We start from the raw sequence: 20,930 nt of genomic DNA, 5'->3' as shown, positions 1-20,930 counted from the left end.
CCTGTTCCCGTTAAAACCAGTTATGGATAGATTTTACCAGGTTGAAAACTTATTGAATAAGTTACTGACCGACCAGAAAAATGTCTTTCGAGTTTTTATAATAAAAAAAGTAAACTAAATATTTTTTTTTTCAAATGCCTAGAATTTTTGATTTGTAGAATAGTTTTGCATAAAAAATTTTTATGGCACAATAGATTACCGTGTAACTACGCTGATATATACTATGCAGTATGCATGTTATATAACTAACTGTTTAAAACAAATAGTTTTTTGTCATTCATTAAAATGTTTTTTTTTTCATAATTTAAGTTATAACTTGTATAATACTTAGTTTTAATATATTTTAAGGTCTTTTACTTACAAATATTAAAAAAGTATATTTAGCTAAAATGTTTATAATAATATTCCTGCTTTAGATTTTGAAATAAGTTTATTTGAAGAAGTAATTATATTACAAAGAAAGAGGCAGTGTCATATGTATAATGATCAGCTCATAAATATTTTAATAAATGTATACTATTTTTTTGTGCAAATTATTTTGGTATTAATATATTTTGATTTTGTAACTTGTATTTCTGTTTTATAATTATCTTTAATACTCATATTTCATGTTGTTGGTCTATTCTTGAAAAAAATCTATTTGTAACTGGTTATAAATCAGTTTTCTGAATTTTTTTCTTGTTTACTAGAACTATTACGAACCTGTTGTAAAACATGTGTTTAACATGCGTCGTTATGCGGCAGACGACTGTTTCTTCATCTATTTCATCTAAAAACTATGTATCTGTGAAGTCAATGAAGTAGTTTAGAGTAGTGCTTACTAAAATGTTCACCAGTCCATAGTATAATTTGGCTGTCTTAAATGGGTGTGCATGGCATTTTTTTGCCAATACTGGTTTATAGTAGTGTTTTTATAAAATTTGAGAATATGTTTCTTTGAGTGTTGCTAATTTTAAGTAATGTTTAAAAATATTTTTAGCAATTTTAAAATTTTGATTTATATTTTAAAGGCTGCTCCTAAAACGTGGCCAGCGTACTACACATGTGGTATGAAATTGCCCGAAAATCTACCAGGTAACATAGAAGTTACAGATGCTAGCTATGTTACATTAGAACTTGAAATTCCTGAAGAAGTAAGAAATTATGAAAGCTATAAGTGTGAACTTTTAACAAGAGATGGTATGAAAAAAAAAGTTGGTAAGGAAGTTCTTACGAGACACATACTACACTATACAGATGAAACTAAAGATGTAGGACTTAGTTTATTATTTCAACTATGTATAAAATAAAATGTTTTCATTTATTGTTAAATATTTTTTTAAATTACATGTATTTTTTATACAGATAAATTAAAAGTTCCAAGTAAAACAATTTTATAAATTATGAAAGAAAAGTTTTCTAAAAATTTTTAGAAATTATACAAAAAAATATTAGCGCAAACTAAATATTTAATTTCTTTTTCTGGTTTCGGTGGGAAAAAAGTTCGACCTTGTAAAGTGTAATAATAAACTGCACTTAACAATATTGCTTATCTATATATATTTCAAAAAGTGTAGGAGGAGATATATTTTTATTGCTTTTTAATTATTTACATGGTTGCCTGGAATCCTAGAAAAACCAGGCATTTGACAATTTAAGCTTAAAAATCAAGAAAAACCTTGAATTTGAGAAATTTTGAAAACAACCTTAAATTTTAAACAAAAATCACTAAAAAACCTGGAATTTTCAACTGTTTTTACCTGTTAATTATTAAAGTTTACACAAAAAAATTATCATAAAGATCAAAAAAATATACTTATCAAAGTTTTTTTTTAACACATTTAAAGTAACTTTACAGTATCTTTTCAATGTTTTTATACGACTTAGTACAGTTTTTAACCTTAAACTTAGCTTTAAACTAAAAATTTACCGAAATAAGTGTGTTTTTTATTAACCTGGAAGAAATTTTTCAAAAAATTTTGCAATCCTTTATATGCTATTTTTGTTTTTTACTTCCGTAAGAAACCTGTTGTACTTTCTGGCTTAAACTGGTTATATCTCGATATTTGTTTGAATACCGAATTTCTGTAAAAAATAACATGTAGCTTGTGAAATTTCTACAAATTAAGATCAAGCTGTTAAAAAAGTGATTCATTCCCTATGCCTTTAATGTAATGTTAAAAAAAGTTATGATGAGTATAGAGCTGTTAAAAAGTATGTTGTTAACGCCTAAATAAAGCGCACAATAAATGTTTTCTAAGTTAAACTTTTAATTTTCTTAAATTTGGTTGGCATTATTGAGTTTAGCCAGGCAGAATAATTGAGAAAAATTAAAAATTATTTTCAACATCCTCATTCTTTTTGTAATTTCTTAAGTTTAGTTTAGTAAAATTTTTTTTTTTATACTCTTAAGTACATGACTGCATCAAACTACCATTAACAACAGATTCTGTAACAATTAACAACTGATTTTGTTCTTACTAGAAATAATCAGACAGACATAGTTGCGAGAAACTGTTGTTTCAGTCTAGATTAAGGGGTCAGTAGCCTTTCATAAGTCGCAGGACAGTTTCTTAAAGAAATTTTGCTTGTAGGTCGCAATTATTTTAACTTTTTTGTAGTAATCAATATTAGTTTGAATCAAAATTTTTATATAACTAGCAATGATAGGGCACTAATAAAGTAGAATGTGAATATTAAATTAAGAGCCTGATTGTAAGCTTTTTGCCTCAAATACTTTTCTTACTTTTTTTTTTGTTTTGACTTAAAATTATCTCGCAGGCTGAAAATTTTGGCTTTTATAGTCGAAATTGGCCTGCGGGCCGCAGTTTGCTGATCTCTAGTCCAGATAAACGATATTTTGTACTTTTTAATAAAGCATCTGTTTGTATGTGGATACAGTCGTTAAAAATGACGCAACTAATTCTTTTAATTCATAAAAAATTAATTCTAAAAAAAATACTAAAATATCTCATGTCTACTTAAGTTCTTGCATGATGTATTTCAGTATGTCATAATTTGTTGCTTACTTTTTAATTTCTATTTTAAATGCGATTCAGTAAAATTACACAAATTTTTTGCATATTTTCTAAAATGACTTATATTCGTTCGTGTTAAAGTTAGTACATTATTATCCTGCACTAAATACTGCTCTTTTCAAAACAGATTGTGCAAGTATTTTTGCCACGTAAAGGAAAGTATATTTTAGAAATTTATATGATGTCAAACAAAGTTGCTGCTAATATTTTTAATGTTGTAGCAATTTATCAACTTAACTGCTGTAGTAGATCTCAAGCTCAACTAAACTTAAAAGAAGTGGATATTAAACCACCATTTCCTAACGTTAGTACTTGTAGTTACTGTACAAATAGTATTCTTGAAAAATATTGCAGTTTTTCTACAGAAAAGTATCGTTTTATTACTCTATAAATTTTATATAAGCAAATAATATTCATTTACTAGTATTATACTAATTTAATCTTTAGAACCTATTGTGCTAACATTTTGTTTATTTAATTTGTATCTAAATTTAGTTTAAAAACATTTATTTTATTAGGTAAAACTAATTTCAACAGTAACAGTTTGTCATGGTTTAAATACTTTAAAATTTAAATTTTTTTTAGGTTTTTATAGTTTTAGTTTTTGTCTAACAAAAATATCCCTGTACAACCACTTTTTTTCAGAAGATTAACTAATAAAAGAAGCATTAATATTTTAAGAAGGGTTACTAATCGATTAATATTAAATATAATCTTAGAATTTATCATCACAGTTATAAAAAATGTGTTCGTTTAACTATTTAAATCAACAGCATAAAGCTCTTTAAAACGATTTAGGAAATAAACTATCGGAAATGTTATAGTCTTATTTATTTTTTTAAACAAAATGGTTGATCATACCAATTCGTCAATAAAAACATCGGCGAAAGTCTGCAGAGCATTCGTTTTCGCCTATGTTATTTTTGAAACGAATTGGTATGATCAACCCTTTTGTTAAATTTAAGTTTGTCTCACGACATACAAAAGTCCAGGCTTCTGCTCAGTAGACTTTCACTGGTGTTTTTGTTCTCTAATTAGTATGATCAACCCTTTTCTTAAACTTGAGTTTTTGACTCATGGCCTACAAAAGCCTACGCTACTGCTCTGCAAACTTTCGCCGATGTTTTTGTTATTGTATTTTTTTAAGACATAATTTGAACATGCTTAAAAAAAAAGACTTTGATTTGCTAATTACCCAAGGCGTACTTTAATAATTGAAATAGATTTGTTCTTACTTTGGATTGGGTCCTCATGCATATTCACACAACATCGGTTTAGTTAAACCACAAGATTCTATAATAAAATGTAATCAACTCAATGAAGGAAAAGTAACTATTTTTTATCCTCGATTCGATTTAGAAGGTAAAGAAATTAACTTAGAATTTGTTCAAAACGTATATGATTCAGATTCCTCTCAAGATCGTCCTTTAGCAGATAGAGTGCTGCAAACTAGTCGTTTTACAGACAGTGAGGTATAATTTAAAGCTTTTTATTTTATAATACATTGTAAATTGAAGAGATAGAAGTTTTAATTATTTCATTTTACAATATGAATAAACCTTGCTGTATATTTGGTTTTATATTCAATAGGGATTAGATTTACATAAATTTAGAAATATTGTTGAATTATGTTTATGTGCTATTGTAACTTTTAGAACATAATAATATGATAAAACGATACCTTATTTTAGTTTAAGTAAATAAGATTTTGACGTAACATTGGTTTGGAAATAGATTGAAACAACATTCTTGGTGCGTTGTCCTTGTGAAGGAAACTCTGCTCTTATTTTGTATTTGAATACAAGTTTTGATAGTGGAAAGCCAAACTACGTAGATGTTGCTCATTTTTTGATATGTCAAAAAAATCGAGGTTACGGAAGTCTTCCGCCACCGTTTCCGCATACAAGACATGGTAAAGTCGGACCTATCCAGCGTAATTTGGAAGAACTTTGCGTCAAGTATTATAAAAATTTTCTGTTTTGAGTTAAAAACGCTTTATATTTATAAAAATAGTTAAAAACAAATAAAACCTTTATCTAAATATACCTTTAACTTTTTTTATTTTAAATTAATAAAACAATATAAAGTTATTTGGAATTATCAAACGGTAAACGGCATTTATAAGATTTAAGTAGTTTTGTAATATTTTTGATCAAGAATTGTTTCTATGTTAATGTAGTTTCGTTTGAAGAAGAAAAATATTAATTGTTTTTATAGTAAAAAATATAAGATTTATTGTAAGCATTCCGTCTTCATTCGTTTAGTATGTTTTTTTTTCTCAATCAAGCAATGTTTTTATAATGTTTTTTTTTCTTAAAATTTGCTATAATTGTTCCCACCAATTAACTTAAAGTTGTAAGACAGTGTTACAAACAATATGCTAGACATATGTTTTATTTATATTTTCTTATGTAAACTATGATAAGCAATGAACTTCACCGCACGGTCAACAACAACGCATCCGAGACATGCTGTTGTTGTTGATCGTGCGGTGAAGTTCATTGTTTATTATCGACGGCATAAAACATCTCAACTTTGTTGATGATGGCCGAAATAAATACTGGCTTATGTAAACTACAATAGGTTTGTAGTTTTTTAAAATTTTAAATTATTGTTACCTGATCTTCTAGAATAATATCTCTACACCATAAATATTATTTTTGTGGTCTAATACAAAACAGTGTTTGTTTTAGTTTTTATTATCTGTTAATTTTTACGTATTTTTTAATTACGTTTGGTGATTTTTGTTATTTATTTCAAAAGTACCTACAACTTCTGCCTGTCACTGACAGTGTGTATAAAACTGTTTTTAAAAAAAATCAAAAAATAAGAACAAAGTCTTTTTACCAAAAAAAACTGTTAATATATTCATTATATTTAAAAATCAAAATCATATTGGTCTTAGAATAGGTTTTTTTTTTAGAAAATTAGCACTGGTTTTAGTTATAAAGCTCAAAATGTATACAGTAACCTGCCACCTAGGTACGCACTTCTTAGGTTCGAACTGCTGGTATGGTACGCACTTTTTAGCCGAAAAACGCTGTGTTCAAAATGTTTTTTTTTAATATGAAATTAAGAAAACAAACTTTAAGGTAGTAATACAAAATTACTATATTATTGAACAAATTATACCGTATAAAATTTAAATAAATGAAAACAAAATGAACAAGAAAATAATGTATGAACCTACAAATTGCATATAAAAACTGAATATTTAAAACAAACTTGTTAAAGTTTATTAATTTAACAAAAGTAATGAACAGTGCAATATTAAATTTTACATACCCAATGATTGAATCTTAAATTATAATGCATATAAAATTATGAAATTACATTAAGATAAACAAAAATATGAACTATCAACAAAATAAGTAAAAAGTACACTTTTGAAATTATTAGAAGTGTTAAACACTCTTTCTTACTTATGTCACTGCCAATATTGACTATGGAAACCTCAGTCTACTATGAGCACCACACTGTTTCCATTTAAGAGCACCGAACCATTTTATCCTTTACTGTTGTGTTTTCAACCATTAACAACAAGTTAATATGCAAAAATTTCTAGATAATTAGTAAGCAGAAGTAAAGTTTTATAACCCTAAACTAACTTTTTTGAATAAACAAAATTTAATAAAAGCGTGATCAATGTTTTTATGAGTTTTTAAATATTTAAGTTTAGTAATGAGTTATATGTTCTATATAAATTTTAAAAGTATAAGGAACAAATTAGATTAAAAAAATTTTGGATTGAAAATAAATTTTAATATACATACTTAGATTATATACATACTTACTACGTAAATAAATACTTACATGTTCATACTTACATTGAATAAATACTCAAGACTTCTAATAATTTTTCAACAAATATATCATATTTTTATGATGAAAGTTTATGTTTTGGGACTTTGCTTTAAGAGTCATTTGTTAGCTTTAATAACTTTTAGTATGTCTGTATTAAGCTTATGTAGGTAATTTAAGACCAAAACTTCCTAGATACGCACTGCCATTTGAGTACGCACTTTCGCGCTGTGTTCAAAGTGCGTACCTAGGTGGAAGGTTACTGTACTATAAAGTAGTTTTTTTAGGAAAAAAAAATTACTTTTCAGATATAGTAAAAAGTTTCCGTATGTAAAGTAAACGTATGGAGAAGAAAATTTTCATTGCAGATTTTTTCAGAGTTTAAAAAGTTCACTGATAGTCTATCTTCTCCTTGATTTATAAGCAATTAAACTCAAATTTTTATAAAATGTTCCTCGCATTATGAAAAAAATTATATTGTAACAGTTTAAAAATATTAACACCAAAATTAAAAAAAAATTGAATTTTTAATTTAATTTAGGAAAAAAAAAATTCTTACAAGAGGATATTTATTATTAAGTTAGATTAGGCTAAGAAAATTTTGAACAGTTGATTATAAATTGTGGGAAGAGATAGACTTTTATGTTTTTTTTGTTATTTAAATAAGTTCCATCCATAAAAGACTCATTGAGCTTAAACTTTGTACATTTAAATCTTAAAATACAGTAAAAAGCTAATGGTAGCTAAATTGAAGATCTTTAAAGTAAGATTTATTTGTTAAAAAGTGATTTAAACTGCTATGGATTTTGTATACCAAAAAGATAAACAAAATAAAGATATCTGTTTTTTAATAATTTGGCTCAATTAGTCCATTTCTTTTGGATTAAAAGTCTAGCTACCAGATCAAAGACTTAAATAAACTAAACCACAGGCTGGTAGCAATATACCCTATAGATGGTTTATCTGGAAACAGTAGCGATGAATCCTGGATAAACTGTGATGAATATGGAGAATGTTTAATTTGTTTTGAGCATGATCAACCATTAAAGTTTGTATGCGATAAAACTGACGAGCAAATTGAAGTACTGATAGAATGCACTCCTAGTTTAAGTTATATACAAATTAGATGCAATCATGCTGAAATTAGAAAACAATTTTTGTTTAAAGTTGGTATCTAAATTTCAAATATTTTATTCGTTCAAAGTATTTAACAGTTGTTTTGTACGTAGAGTATTTTGTTTTATATATGGTAAGTTATATTTATAATGTAAAAAACAACCTTTTTCGTATCGTTTACTCAGTTTCAATGTTTAAGACCTATCTTCAGAACGAAATACATAGCAAAATTTTTAAAGAATCACATAAAAAACACATTTTGACGTTTCAAATAAAATTGAATAATTTTAGTTGGCCTAACTTAAAAATAACTTAAATACAAGTCAACTTATTTTTTGCTTTGTTTGTTCTTGTTTTTGGTGTTATTTTATTGTTTTTAATTATTAATATTAGTGGTTTTTGTTCTTTTAAAATACATGTTTTGATTGTAGAGACAGGATTGCTGCCTTTCTTTTATTTAATGATGAATATTTTTTAATTTTTTCAATTTCGTACTTTTCTAAGTATGTAACATAAATGGCATGTTTTGTTGTTTTTCGGTTTTGTTTAAGTTCTGCAGAGTATTTCCTATTTTAAATTATACACTTTGTTTGCGTCTTTTTTTTCCAAATATAGTTCGATAATTCGGTATTGTGTCTTTTTAATCTGTTAGTAAACTTGCTTTATGGTTACTATATCTGTTTTTAAATGTTGTACTAGTGGAACCCACGTAAAATTTTGTTATATCGTCTGTTTTTATAGTAGCTCGGTCGATTATATTTTTTAATAGGCAGTTATTGATTTAAGGGCATTTTTCTTTCCTGCAGTTGCAGGTTTTTTCTTGCTATTTGAAGTTTAGGTAATTTAATATTTTGTTATTGTGTTTAAGCATTTTTGTTTTGAAATTTTCCATACAGCTATAAGAAATTTTGAGTGTGTTCCTGTTAAAAATTTTGTGGTATTGGTGATTTGTGTCAAAGTGATTATTTACCAAGTTTAAGAATTCTTTGCCTATTTTAGTTGCTACAGTTAGGGAAAAAGGTGGGTTGAAATAAATAATTTTTCTTTTTCTTTACTTTTTTGTTGTTTTTAATTTGCCTTTTAATATGTTAGGTTGAATTTGTGATTGGCGGAATTTAGTGCTGATTAATAATTATGTTTTACACGGTTAAATGATTCTTCGTTACTTGATAAATTGTTTAGTCTTTCATTAATAGTTATAGGTACTATTTGATTAGGGTGGTTTTATTGGTTGCTCCCATAAAAGATATCCGAATTTGGTTTTCTAAATGGGATGTATGTTTTGTTGGGTAAGTTTAATTCAACATCTAAATAGTCTGTTTGGATTAGGCCTTCATCTAGTGTTATTTTAAAACCCCATTTGTTAAAAATTTTGTGTAATTCTTTTGTTGTGTTTTCTGTTATTCTCGGCGATTTAGATTGGATGACCGCAAGGCCATTGTCTCTATATATACCGAATTCTTCTTCATTAAATGTATTAGTTTTTTAAATTTCGCTTAGCATGAAAAGTCCTACTATGTCGCACACTTCGGCTCCATTGTAGGATCCCATGCTAATGTTTAAGAGGTCAGAGGTGTTTATTTTTTCCCATGTTTTATCTTCGTGAAAGATTGTAGACTTGCAGGAATTTAGTATTAATTTTTGATCGTTGTCTGTGATTGGTGTGATTTATTTAGCAAATTTTAATAAGTTAGTTAAAGATGTTTTTTGTTATGGATAGGTAAAATTTAGTGATATCGAATTTTATGAATTGAGTTTTAGGGGCTATTTTTAGTTTATTGAACCAGCTGGTAAGTTAAATATTATTTATACCATTGTTTATCTATCTGTTAAAACATAGAAAAAATACCAGAAAGGTAAAAAACCCCTAAATTTTAATCGAGTTTTTAAAATAAAAGTCAAAGTGATTAAACATACTACTCAATTTAGTCTTGGTAACTCTGCCCAAATTTAAATGTTCACGTAAACTTCAAAAAAAGACTTAAATCATATAAAAGTATTAAATTCAATTTAATAAGTTTATTGTAAAAATGTTTAGTGTTTTTGTACCATATTTAAGATAAAACTTTTAAAAAACTACTCATTCTCAAAGTTTTTTCAGTATAAGTTTTATAATCTCATAAAGTGAAAAATGAAACTTTGAAAATGAGAACTGTAATTTTGTTTAAATTGCTTTTAAGATATCATGACGTATAAAATGTGTGTTCAAATAAATACCAAAACCTAAGAACGCTTTATCTAAAAGAGAAAATACTAACTATGTTTAAAAATGTTGCCTTTTAATTTGAATCAATCTAAAAGTTCAGTTTTTGTGTCTGCGCTTTTGTTGTCATCCATATAATTACTTACAAGTTATGTTATATTATTTCTTAATGGTGAAAAATAACTGTAACTATTTTCAATCGATTAGACTTATTCAAACTATTTGTTAAATAATTGTTTAAATAAATTCAAAAGTCTGGTTTTTACGCATACTTATTAAGGTGTTGAAAAATTGAACTGTAATTATTAAAACACATTTAAATTTGATTTCATAGTTAAACAAAACGAAAATTAATAACTACTGCTTTGCAGGTTTATGCAGCACCAGTTGGTCAAGTTGAAAACATACCACAAATTTACAGTTTTATGATAAATGTTTTCAAGCCAGCTAAAAGAAGTTTGCCTCTTCCCAAATGTCCTAGCTACTACTGGGGTGGGGTACAAAATAAGTATGACTTTGTTTATAGCAGTAAAATAAGTTTTACAAATTTCATATGGGAACGGGTCAAAATTGCACGAGGGGATTAAATTGCACGAGAATGAAAGTGCACAATATTGCACGAAGACAATTATGCACCAAGGGTCAATTTTGCACGGACTGTAATTTTTGCACGAGAGTTAAAAAAAACAGATATATATATATATATATTAAAAAAAAAGAGAAAAAAATTAAAAGTCTAATTAATAAAAAACTAAAAGAAAAAAAATACTGACTGAGGGTAAGGGTTAGGGGTAACAGTGATAGTAAAAATAAAAATTATATTAAAGAAAACAATAAAAATAAATAAACAAAAATATATCAATAAAAAAAAGAAAAAAAAAACGCTACCGACCGAGGGTAAGGGTTAGAGACAACAGTGATAGTGAAAAAAAAATAACCCGTGCAAAAGTGTCATCGTGCAATTTTATCTTTGTACAATTTTGTTCCCTCGTGCAATTATGTACGTTCGTGCAAGTTTTACAGCTACCCTTTCATATAATAAAATTTTTAATTAATTTTTATTACTGATATGTGTTATAAATTCTAAACTAAATATATTTTCAAAAGTTAGCAATAATGTATAAGTAAAAATACTTTGAAACAATTAAAGTTAGATTTAAAACCAAATAATATTCTTATATTAGTTATGATATTTAAAAGGACTAAAACTAGAATACAATCACAGAATCTTTGAGTTAAATAAAGTTAATTTTACAATTTTGAAAATTTATGTTTAAATATACTGTTGTCTAGTTTTACCATATGCTCTATTTTGATATGTTTTAAAATAACAACAGCAGTAGTCATGCGAAAATTATAATATACTACAAATGCTTTGTTTTAAAAAAAACAATAGTAAATTTTTATCATGTTATAATTATTAACTTGGATAGGATTTTCTACTTATTAGCAGAACTTTGTGCTAAAGAAACAAATATTTGTAAATGATAATAACAAAATTGTTTAAGTATGAACATAAGCCAAACTACTAACGAAACAGTTACAAATTTGTCAATTCTTAATTAGTTTACAGTTATAGTTAACTTTATAAATAGGCAACTATAAGAGCTAAGGACCATTTAAATATGATTGTGGTTTATTTTTCTGCACGTTATAAGTAGACCTTGTAGTGCCTCAAGGAGAGATAAATAAGAATTTATAGCTCAATGATCTGACTCTAACCTTTAGGTTTCACTATAACAAGATATAAACTTAAAAATTTCTCAAAAAAAAACTTAAACTAGCTAATCAAAGCTACAATACCAAAGTTTTTAAAAACTAGATTTGATTTTTTTGAGTCTTGTTAAAACGTTCCGGTGTTTCCTCTAACACTGCTAAGTCAGCAGTTTTTTTTTATGTAGTTTTAAATTTAATTTAATACGTTTACGGTGGGTTGAGGGTATAAATAATACATAAAAAATGTTATTAAAAAAGTTGGTGACACAGAAAATATTAGGGAAAACACCGGAACTTTTCAATCAGATTCGAATTTTTTGTAAAAAAAACACTGGTGTCGGCAGGCATTTGGTAGTTGCGGACCAAATTTTGAAAATAAAATTATTTGGGGTTAACAGTAGTTTTGGTTACAACGTTACTTTTATTTTAAATTTAGCCCCCGTCAGCGAACTTCTTTAAATAAAAAAAAAGAATTAATATTTTCATGTGTACATTTAAAAAAACTTTATTTTAAAACTTGAGAGCATTTTGTTAAGTAAAGAACTATTTTAATTTGTACAAGCAAATATTTAACCCAATATATAATTATGTCACTATACGATAGTCAAAATTTCTAAACGAGAAAATTTAACATAATGCTTTAGTTGAAGAGTTGTTTTCTTTGTTAGTTATTTACAAATTTCGCAAGGCTGCTAAATGTTGGTATAATTATTTTTATTTATTTGTTTGAGTTTTAAGATTATATGATTATTAAGTAACTTTCATTTTCTAAATCTAATGTAATTGCATTATGATTTTTATACATTAGTAAATTTAAGCTATAAGTTTTACTTAGATTTTATTCAGTTTTTTGTTTTAATTTTATTTTGTATTTTTAGCTTCTATTATTTCAAGTTTAGCCTATTGTCTTTCTTCATGTTATTATATAAATTTTTACAGGTTTTAAACAACTGAAGATCTTGTTTGACTAGTTTCAAGCGAGTGAAACATTGTATTGTTAATAAAATTTATAATTGATCATTCTCCTTTTATTTAAGTTAAGAACTTTGATTGCCATCTATAAAGTACAAAATAAAAACAAATTATTTAGTAATTTTCCTTTATTGTACCAACATATGTTTCTGTGTGTTAACTAATCAACACACTTCAACTGGGTTCTGTAAAAAAATAATTACTGTAATGAGAGAATAGAAGCATAGAATAAAGTAGGTGTATACAAAGTAGGTGTATTCTCTCATTACAGTAATTATTTTTTACAGAACCCAGTTGAAGTGTGTTGATTAGTTAACACACAGAAACATATGTTGGTACAATAAAGGAAGATTACTGTATAATTTGTTTTTATTTATAATCCAGTGAAGTTACTTCACTAGGACCTTTTGTTAACAAACAATTAAACCTATATTTTTAAACAGTTAAAGTACAAAATATTATTTTTATAGATTGCAGCTTTTAAATGCAAACATCAATGGTTTTTCATATTCTGAGTCTTGGACACAACATAAATTTCGCGTTAAAAGAGATAATCAAGTATCAATAAAACTTCCATGTCGTTTTTATGAAGGTGGTGAGGATATGGAAGTTGAAGTAGGTTATAATGCGCCTTTTGCTATAAAACCAATGTTAAAAATGATTCATTCAAATGGAAACACTTCTGATCACGACCATTATTGTATATCTGAGCATTCAAGTCTAGAAATGTGTTCTGTAAAAATCAGGTTTTAATAAGTAATTTTATAGTTTATTAAGTATGTTTTAATTAGGTTTTAAAGTAGATTTTTTTGTAATATATATATATAAAGTTTTAACTATATACTAAGATAATTTCGTTATTTTCATTATATTGCTTTTTTTGTATTTAATAGATAGTGGCATACTCTTCAAAATATTCTATGCTTTTAGATATACTTTTTTTAATTAAACCAGGGGTCAGCAGCATATTACAAGTTGCATATTTTCTAGTAGGTTTGATCACAGGTCGCTCTGTATAGAAAACAGGGTTAATTATCATTTTTAAATCGCGATCATTTTAAACTCGATAATTTTAAACTTGTTCAAACAGATTCTTCTATTCTTTATTTAACTAACACATGTTTCTGTGTTTAAAAAAGTTGACACACTTCAACGGAGCTCTGTAATAAAAATTAATACTGTAAGGAAAAAATAGAAGCTTAAGTAGGTGTGTATATGTGTTTATTAAAATAAGAAGAGTTACTATATATTCTTGTAGATTAATGGTTAATGATAGATTCAGTTATAATTTTAAATCCGACTGTTATAAAACTATATATATAGTTTGTATTTACTAAGTCTAGTTTATTATAAAGTAAAGTAAAATAAATAAAAAATAAGCCAAAAAGAAATGTGTTTTGTTATATTTAAAAAAAATTATATAAATATAAAACCCTCACATGAAAATTGAAGAAATACCTGTGATAAAAACTAATAAATTAGCTCTGTTAGTAGTAAAGTATTTTTCACTTCATATTTTACAGTTTTTACCAAAACAATGTTTCACTTGTTCAAACAATTGTTGAAACATTGTTTTGGTAATCAAATTAAAAAAATTGAAGTGATAATATAATTTATCATTTTTATTGAAGATCCAATTAGTATGATCAAACCTTATGTTAAACTTGAGCTTTTCTCACGGCATACGAAATTCCAAGCTTAGGATCTGCAGACTTTTGCCGATGTTTTTGTTGATCGTTTTCAATACGAGCGTACCAGCTGTCTTACCTATTGGACAATGTATTAAACGTTGCACGGCAAAAGACAGTGCTGACGTCACTGATTAATGCCAGCAAACGGTCACTTCATGTGAAAGTTTTATAAACAGTTTGTAAATAGCAGACTGCCGGTTTTTCTAATGTGACTGATTAATGTATCCTTTAAAATTCGAAACCGGTCTCTGTTTACCGAAGGCTTGCGGTCAGATGATCAAACTAATAAGATAAAGTCTTATATTAAGTATAAGTTGAGAACTTTTATTGTAATTTTTTAAAGTTTAAAATACAAGTAAAGTATTTTAAAAGCTACATATATTTTTAGGTAGATGGCAACTGTACAAATAATTGTCACTAATTTAGTAATATTGTGGTTGAGTAATTGAAATAATATTGTCAGTATAACAAATTATAAGAACCAAAATTAAAAAATAAACATTATGCTACTATATTTAAGAAGTATAGTTCAAAACAACACAGTTTAAATGCTACGTTTTTTAAACAAATGAAATTTAATTGGTATCATAGGCTCCAAGAAACCAGTCTAAAGCCGTTTATTTAGTATAATAAAATAAATTAAAGGGTGTATAGTTAGAATTTTAGACCAAATATATTGACGAATTCAAATAAGAAATCAGCTGTAATTTTTTCTAAATAATTTCTGATTTTGGCTAATATAGTTGCTACGCATAAAACGATAAAATGTTTAAATTTGATGATGTTTAAATTGATAAAGTTTAATATGATAGAGCTTATATAGTATTTAACTTGCGATCATTTAAAATTCATTATTTAATTTTTTCACTTTTCTAGCTCAATCATATTATACTTGATCATTTTAAACTTCTATATTTGTATTCTTTACAACTTGAGTAGAAAACGCCAATAACTTCCCGAAAATGTTACATCATCTTTTTTTTATTCAAATTGCTTTTCGCTATTTTATAAGAACACTTCCAAAATATTCGAATGTTGTGGTTAAACTTACTTTCTTTCTTATTATATTTTTTACAACTTAAGAACTATAAAAGAGTAGATTTAATTAAAGAAAGTATTTTATACACTTGTTTTTAAAATATTCTAATCATCATTGAGTATAAAATAACTTCAAAAAAACTACTGCGAACGCTTTGTTAAAGTAAAACAAAAAATATTTATATTATTAGTTTTACTGTAAAAATTTACATACATCTTAGTTATTTTGATACAAGTATAAAAAACCTTTAAGGTTATTTATTTATTTATTTTTTAAATTAGTTTTATAAATAAGAAATTATATTTAAGCTTTATAAAACGATGATTTCTAATATATCTATTTTTAACTTCTTTTATTAGCTCTTTTATAAATGTTATAGTTTTTAGTTAAAAAAAAAGTTAAGCATTTAAACACAGCAAGAATTTTTTCTTTACTAGTGAAGTATTATAAAATTTAAGACAAAAAGTTTTTAAACTGAATTGAATATAAGTCAAAAGCCAATAATTATCTAATAAAATTTAGTATCTAAAAAATAGTTTAATCTAATGTTCTATAGCATTTACAAAAGATACTTATGTTTCTCAACACAAAAATAATTTTCATAGTATTTATCGACTACTTATCTTTCATCTTTCTAACACTAATGTATTGTCAGGTTTTTTGTTTCTGTAGTCAAATTTGTACCACTTCTTAAATTCTGAATTTAAATACTGTTTTTAGTTAGATACTGTATATATTTTATAATATATTACTTATTTCAAACTATAATTTATATATAAGTTTTTGGTCGGTAAGCAATACTAAGCAATTAGTTGTCAGATGTTTTTACTTAAATATTTATTTTTACTTCTGATAAATAACTAAATTTCTATTTTTTAGTTATTAATATATAATGTAGATCAATTTTGAAGTTTTACGGTTTTTTACTCAGTGAAAGTTTGAATTAAAGTATTTTTAAACAAACGTTCAAGATCTATAGCTTCTGTATTTAGTAATAAATAAATGTTTGTTATTTTTTGAAACACATTTCCTACTCAAGCTGAAATGGTAAGAAAGTATCAAAGTTTAACAATTTTCTACTATTTTATTTGTTTACAACCACAAATTTTATAATGTTGTATAGTTTATAAACATTAAAAAAAAAGCAAAAAGTATAAAAGTTAAAAATAACATTAAGTCTAATACGTTAAAAAGTATATAACTGTATGTTTGTGTATTTACATGGTTGACGGTGTACTTTGAATGTAAGTTACATTAGATAAAAAATTATAATTCTATCTAGCAAATACCAAAAAGACAACAGAAATTATAAAAATTACTAAGTTCAAACAACTTTATTTTACTTTCAGATAAAATTTAAGGTTAATATAAAAGTAAAAATATTTAAAAATTGTGCTCTAATCTTTCCATCAAAGTTTAAGTATTAAATTATTGTTTTTTTCTTTCGGGTGTAGCACAAGCTCCAAAAGCGAGTCTAGAGCCGTCCATATATTTTTGTAGAATAAGTCTAAAAAAAAGTTTAATGAATTTTAAACCAAACTGTTTTTGAATATTTGTGACTAAAATATAATATATATTATTCACACGGATTTTTAACTTTTTCAACTTAATTTTTTACTCATACAACGATAAAATGTTTAAAACTAATCAAGTTTAAAATCATCGAGTTTGAGATTATCGAGTGTTATTTGATCAAGTTAAATGTGAACAAATTTAAATTGATCAATATTAAATGATCAAGTTTAAATTTACTAAGTTATGAAATTAGAAGTTTGATTTGATCACATGAAAATGAAATTAGAGATAGTTGACTCCCAATAATATTTCATTAATTTTGATAAAAAAAGCAATAATAATGCACTAGTAATTACTTGTTTAAAAATTGATGCGCAACTGTTTTTACCACTAAAACTTTTTTTTATTGTTTTAGTAAAGTATGTGTTTAGCTTAAAAACACATCGAGGGCGGCAGATTTATGCTCATTAGGCTGCAGTTTGCCAATCTCTGACTAAGCTAAAGTATAAACTTTATATTTATAATAAGCGTTACCTAATACACTAAAAGATAATTAAACTGTATTTTACGTTTGTGACAATTTTTTTAAACAAAAGATGTGTCATTACAAATTTGTGTAAATGTTTCTGAATTTTTTAAATTATTTTTAAGTTTTTAAAACGGTTTTCAAAGGTTTCCTGAAAAAGGAGTGTACGTATTAGCATTATTTGAAACTGCACTAGGTGGAGACTTGAATGAGCAGCAACTAACACCATTTTATTATTCTTTAATAATAGCAGAAGAAGCAAGTAAGAAAACCAAACCGTTTCCTACAACGTATGCTTTGTGGTCAGCTTCGTGTCATGTTTTAAATAGCGCTTTGAGAATTGATCATTTCAAGCAAGGTGTCGATACAGATTTTGAAGTATGTTAAATTTTGTTTTAGACACCAATAGTTGATTATTTTTATAAATGTATAATGAATTGTAAAAAAATTGTTAGCAAAAGACCCTATTTAGAATTTAAAAAAACTAAAGCTTTATCATTCAACTGATTTTGTACGCGAATACTTTATTTGATTGACAATGTCTTGCCTCCCATATTATCAGCTCTACAGAGTCTTTAAAGATTTATGCAGGGTTGCCACACACTCAGAGAATTTAGGGAAACTCAGGGAATTTTATTCTTTTTTTTTTAACTCAGGAAATTAAGGGCAGTTTTGGTTTTTTCTAAAAATTTCAGAGAAATTTCAGGATTTTCTACAAAATCTCAGGGAATTTTTTAAAATCCATAATGAGATTTATTTAATCCAGTTTCAATATTTTGTTCAAAAAAATTGATATTATATAATTTTAAGTGCTTATTTAGAAAATTTTTAGCCCTGCGGCTAGTTCTTCAATATTCTTTGAATTAAGATTGTAATTTTTAAATAAATAACAACATTTTTAAGGATTTGAAACAAAGCTCAGGGAAACCCAGGGAAGTTAAAGGTTATTCAGGGAAATTTCTGGTCACTCAGGGAATATTTTTTGACTCAAAGAGTGGCAACTCTGTTTATGTACATTAAAATAAGATAATAAACATTTATGTGCACTTTATATTTATACTTTAAATGTATTTTGCTATAAACAAGTATTTATAAGTTAAACAAAATATTGTAAGGAGTGTACGTTGGTACACTTAATTTATTGGTACTACTCATCATAATTAAATACTATATTATCTAAATACTATCTTATAAGTACTATATTTTATTTGAGACAACTTAATATAAATCAGACAAGACAGTTTAAACAATTTATCTATTATACAAAGAACCACATAATACTATTATAAGAACACTATTTCAAAAATGTAAGTTACTTTTATAAATAAGTTGGAATAGATAAAACTTAATAACAATTTAAGTTTAAGTTAAAAAAACTTTTAAGCTTTAAATAATGTGAACTATGAAATATTTAAAGAAATTTAAAACAATTAAATATTGTTTAATCAATAACCCTTATATTTACACCATAAAATATGCATTTGAAATACAACACAGTTCTACAACACTAAGTCTAATTTCAACTTTGAAGAAGATCTCAATACCGATTCTATATCACTATTATAAAATCTTTGTTATGGTTTTAGTTCAATTAGATTTATATTTACACTCATCATTGGTTGGGCTAATTTTCTAAAACTCAACATTTAAAATTAGACAATGGAAAAGCATATGAAAGATGCATTCCATTGCATTATAAAATACAAATCTAAAAGTAAAAAAGTCTAATATAAAGACAACAGTATGAGCTTATAAAATTAACTAACTTACGGTATGAATTTTTATCAAGGTAAGTGTTAAAAATTAAATTTTGAAAACACAAGTCATATTATAAAACATTGTTTAAAAAAGTTAAAAATATCAACAAATCATATAAGCTCCAAAGTATGCAATGTTTTTATCAAAAGTTACTTTATAAACAATTTAAAATTGTAAGTTTTCCGTTGGCCTCTCTGTATAGAAAAAGTCTTCTGCAGGCCACATTTATAATTATAGTGATCAATAAAAAAGTACTATTTCAATGTATAAATTGTATGAAATAAGCGATATCAAATTACTATTTGTTAAATTAAGTGCCTAGTTGTAAGCTTTTACCTCAAGCTGTGGAGTAGTTTTAACAGATGATACCACAATGTAGTAGGAAGGATAGAAAATACCTAGTGTTTTGTATTTAATTGTACTTAATGTTTGTGATTTGTTTTAAAACTGTGTAGTGAAAATAAATAAATAAACGTGTACATCTCATGTGTTATTTGAAGAAGAATCGTCAATTTTTTAGTAGCCTATCCAAAGGATTCTTACTGTTGTGACATAGTGGTTAATCTTAATATGTATATAAGTTATTTTGATTAGAAGTTTGTTTACTTTGAAACTTACATGGTATGTTTATTTTTATAATATGACTTGTTGTTTCATAAACTATATTTTAACACTTACATTTATAGTAATTTATACCATAAATAAGTTAATATAATAACATAAAGCTGTTTTCCTTAAATTAGATTTAAACATAAAATGTTTGATTTTATTTTTATTTTTAGATAACAATTAGTATTTTGTTTGTATGTATGAATATAAGTAAATAGAAGATATGTCTAATTCAGAAATACATATTGTACACACACTTTTTGGCATACTTTTTTCTGTTGTCAGATAATCTTCACATAATCCTCATATATTAAGCTTTATTAACTTAATGGGCAGCGAAACGTCGTCAGTCTAATCTAGTATTTTGTACAAAAAATATTTTTTTATTTTGAACGGGTTTTGCTTATTTATATATCTAGGATTAAACGCATTATAACTTGTAATTTATTACCTAATATGAATTTAATTTCAGGTTGAGTTGTTTAATTTCCACAAAAAGCATGATTACTGGGTTCGTGAACCTTTCGCTGAGGTATTTCTTCTGGTCGACAATAAAAAGATGATATCTCCTCGCCCAGGAAGTATGGCTGGCAAATATAAATGGACATATAAGCCGTCTTCAGATAACAACCACATAAGCGTTGCAGTCATGCCGAAACCAGGAAGCGATGAAGTTTTGTATGCACTTCAGTATGATGTTGTCAGCTAACAATTTATAATGTGTTAGAGATGTAGTAAAGAACAATTTCCCCAAACTTAATTCATCAGCTAATAACTTTGTTTTGTATATGTTCTTTTTAAGTAAAACACAAAACAATTCGACCTGCCATAGCTTTACAGTAAATATTTCACAGCCTTGTTGTTTGTTTAAAGTAAATTTTGACTATGGATTTTTTAATGTTTGTAGTAGGAGTACTTTCTAATTGATTTAATATATGTGTAGCCAAGTTTGCTAATATGTCAATTT

At 25.8% G+C, this 20,930-nt stretch overlaps 1 protein-coding gene across 1 annotated transcript; it reads left to right on the top strand.

Annotated features, from left to right (window-relative positions):
• Positions 1–714: 714 nt before the first annotated feature.
• LOC145841383 (uncharacterized) lies at positions 715–20,914 on the top strand. The gene is made up of 9 exons (XM_082948745.1): positions 715–750; positions 1,011–1,179; positions 4,341–4,489; positions 4,752–4,975; positions 7,750–7,984; positions 10,509–10,645; positions 13,296–13,571; positions 17,743–17,974; positions 20,436–20,914. Exons 1-9 carry the CDS (start codon positions 715–717, stop codon positions 20,670–20,672), a joined length of 1,695 nt encoding a protein of 564 aa, XP_082804871.1. The 3' UTR covers positions 20,673–20,914.
• Positions 20,915–20,930: the final 16 nt, after the last annotated feature.

The sequence above is a fragment of the Thalia democratica genome, chromosome 7, assembly GCF_965202585.1.
Source record: "Thalia democratica chromosome 7, ktThaDemo2.hap1.1, whole genome shotgun sequence".
NCBI classification, from domain to species: domain Eukaryota; kingdom Metazoa; phylum Chordata; class Thaliacea; order Salpida; family Salpidae; genus Thalia; species Thalia democratica.
Note: the sequence above shows the minus strand (reverse complement) of the source record. Positions and strands in the feature narration are given on the sequence as shown.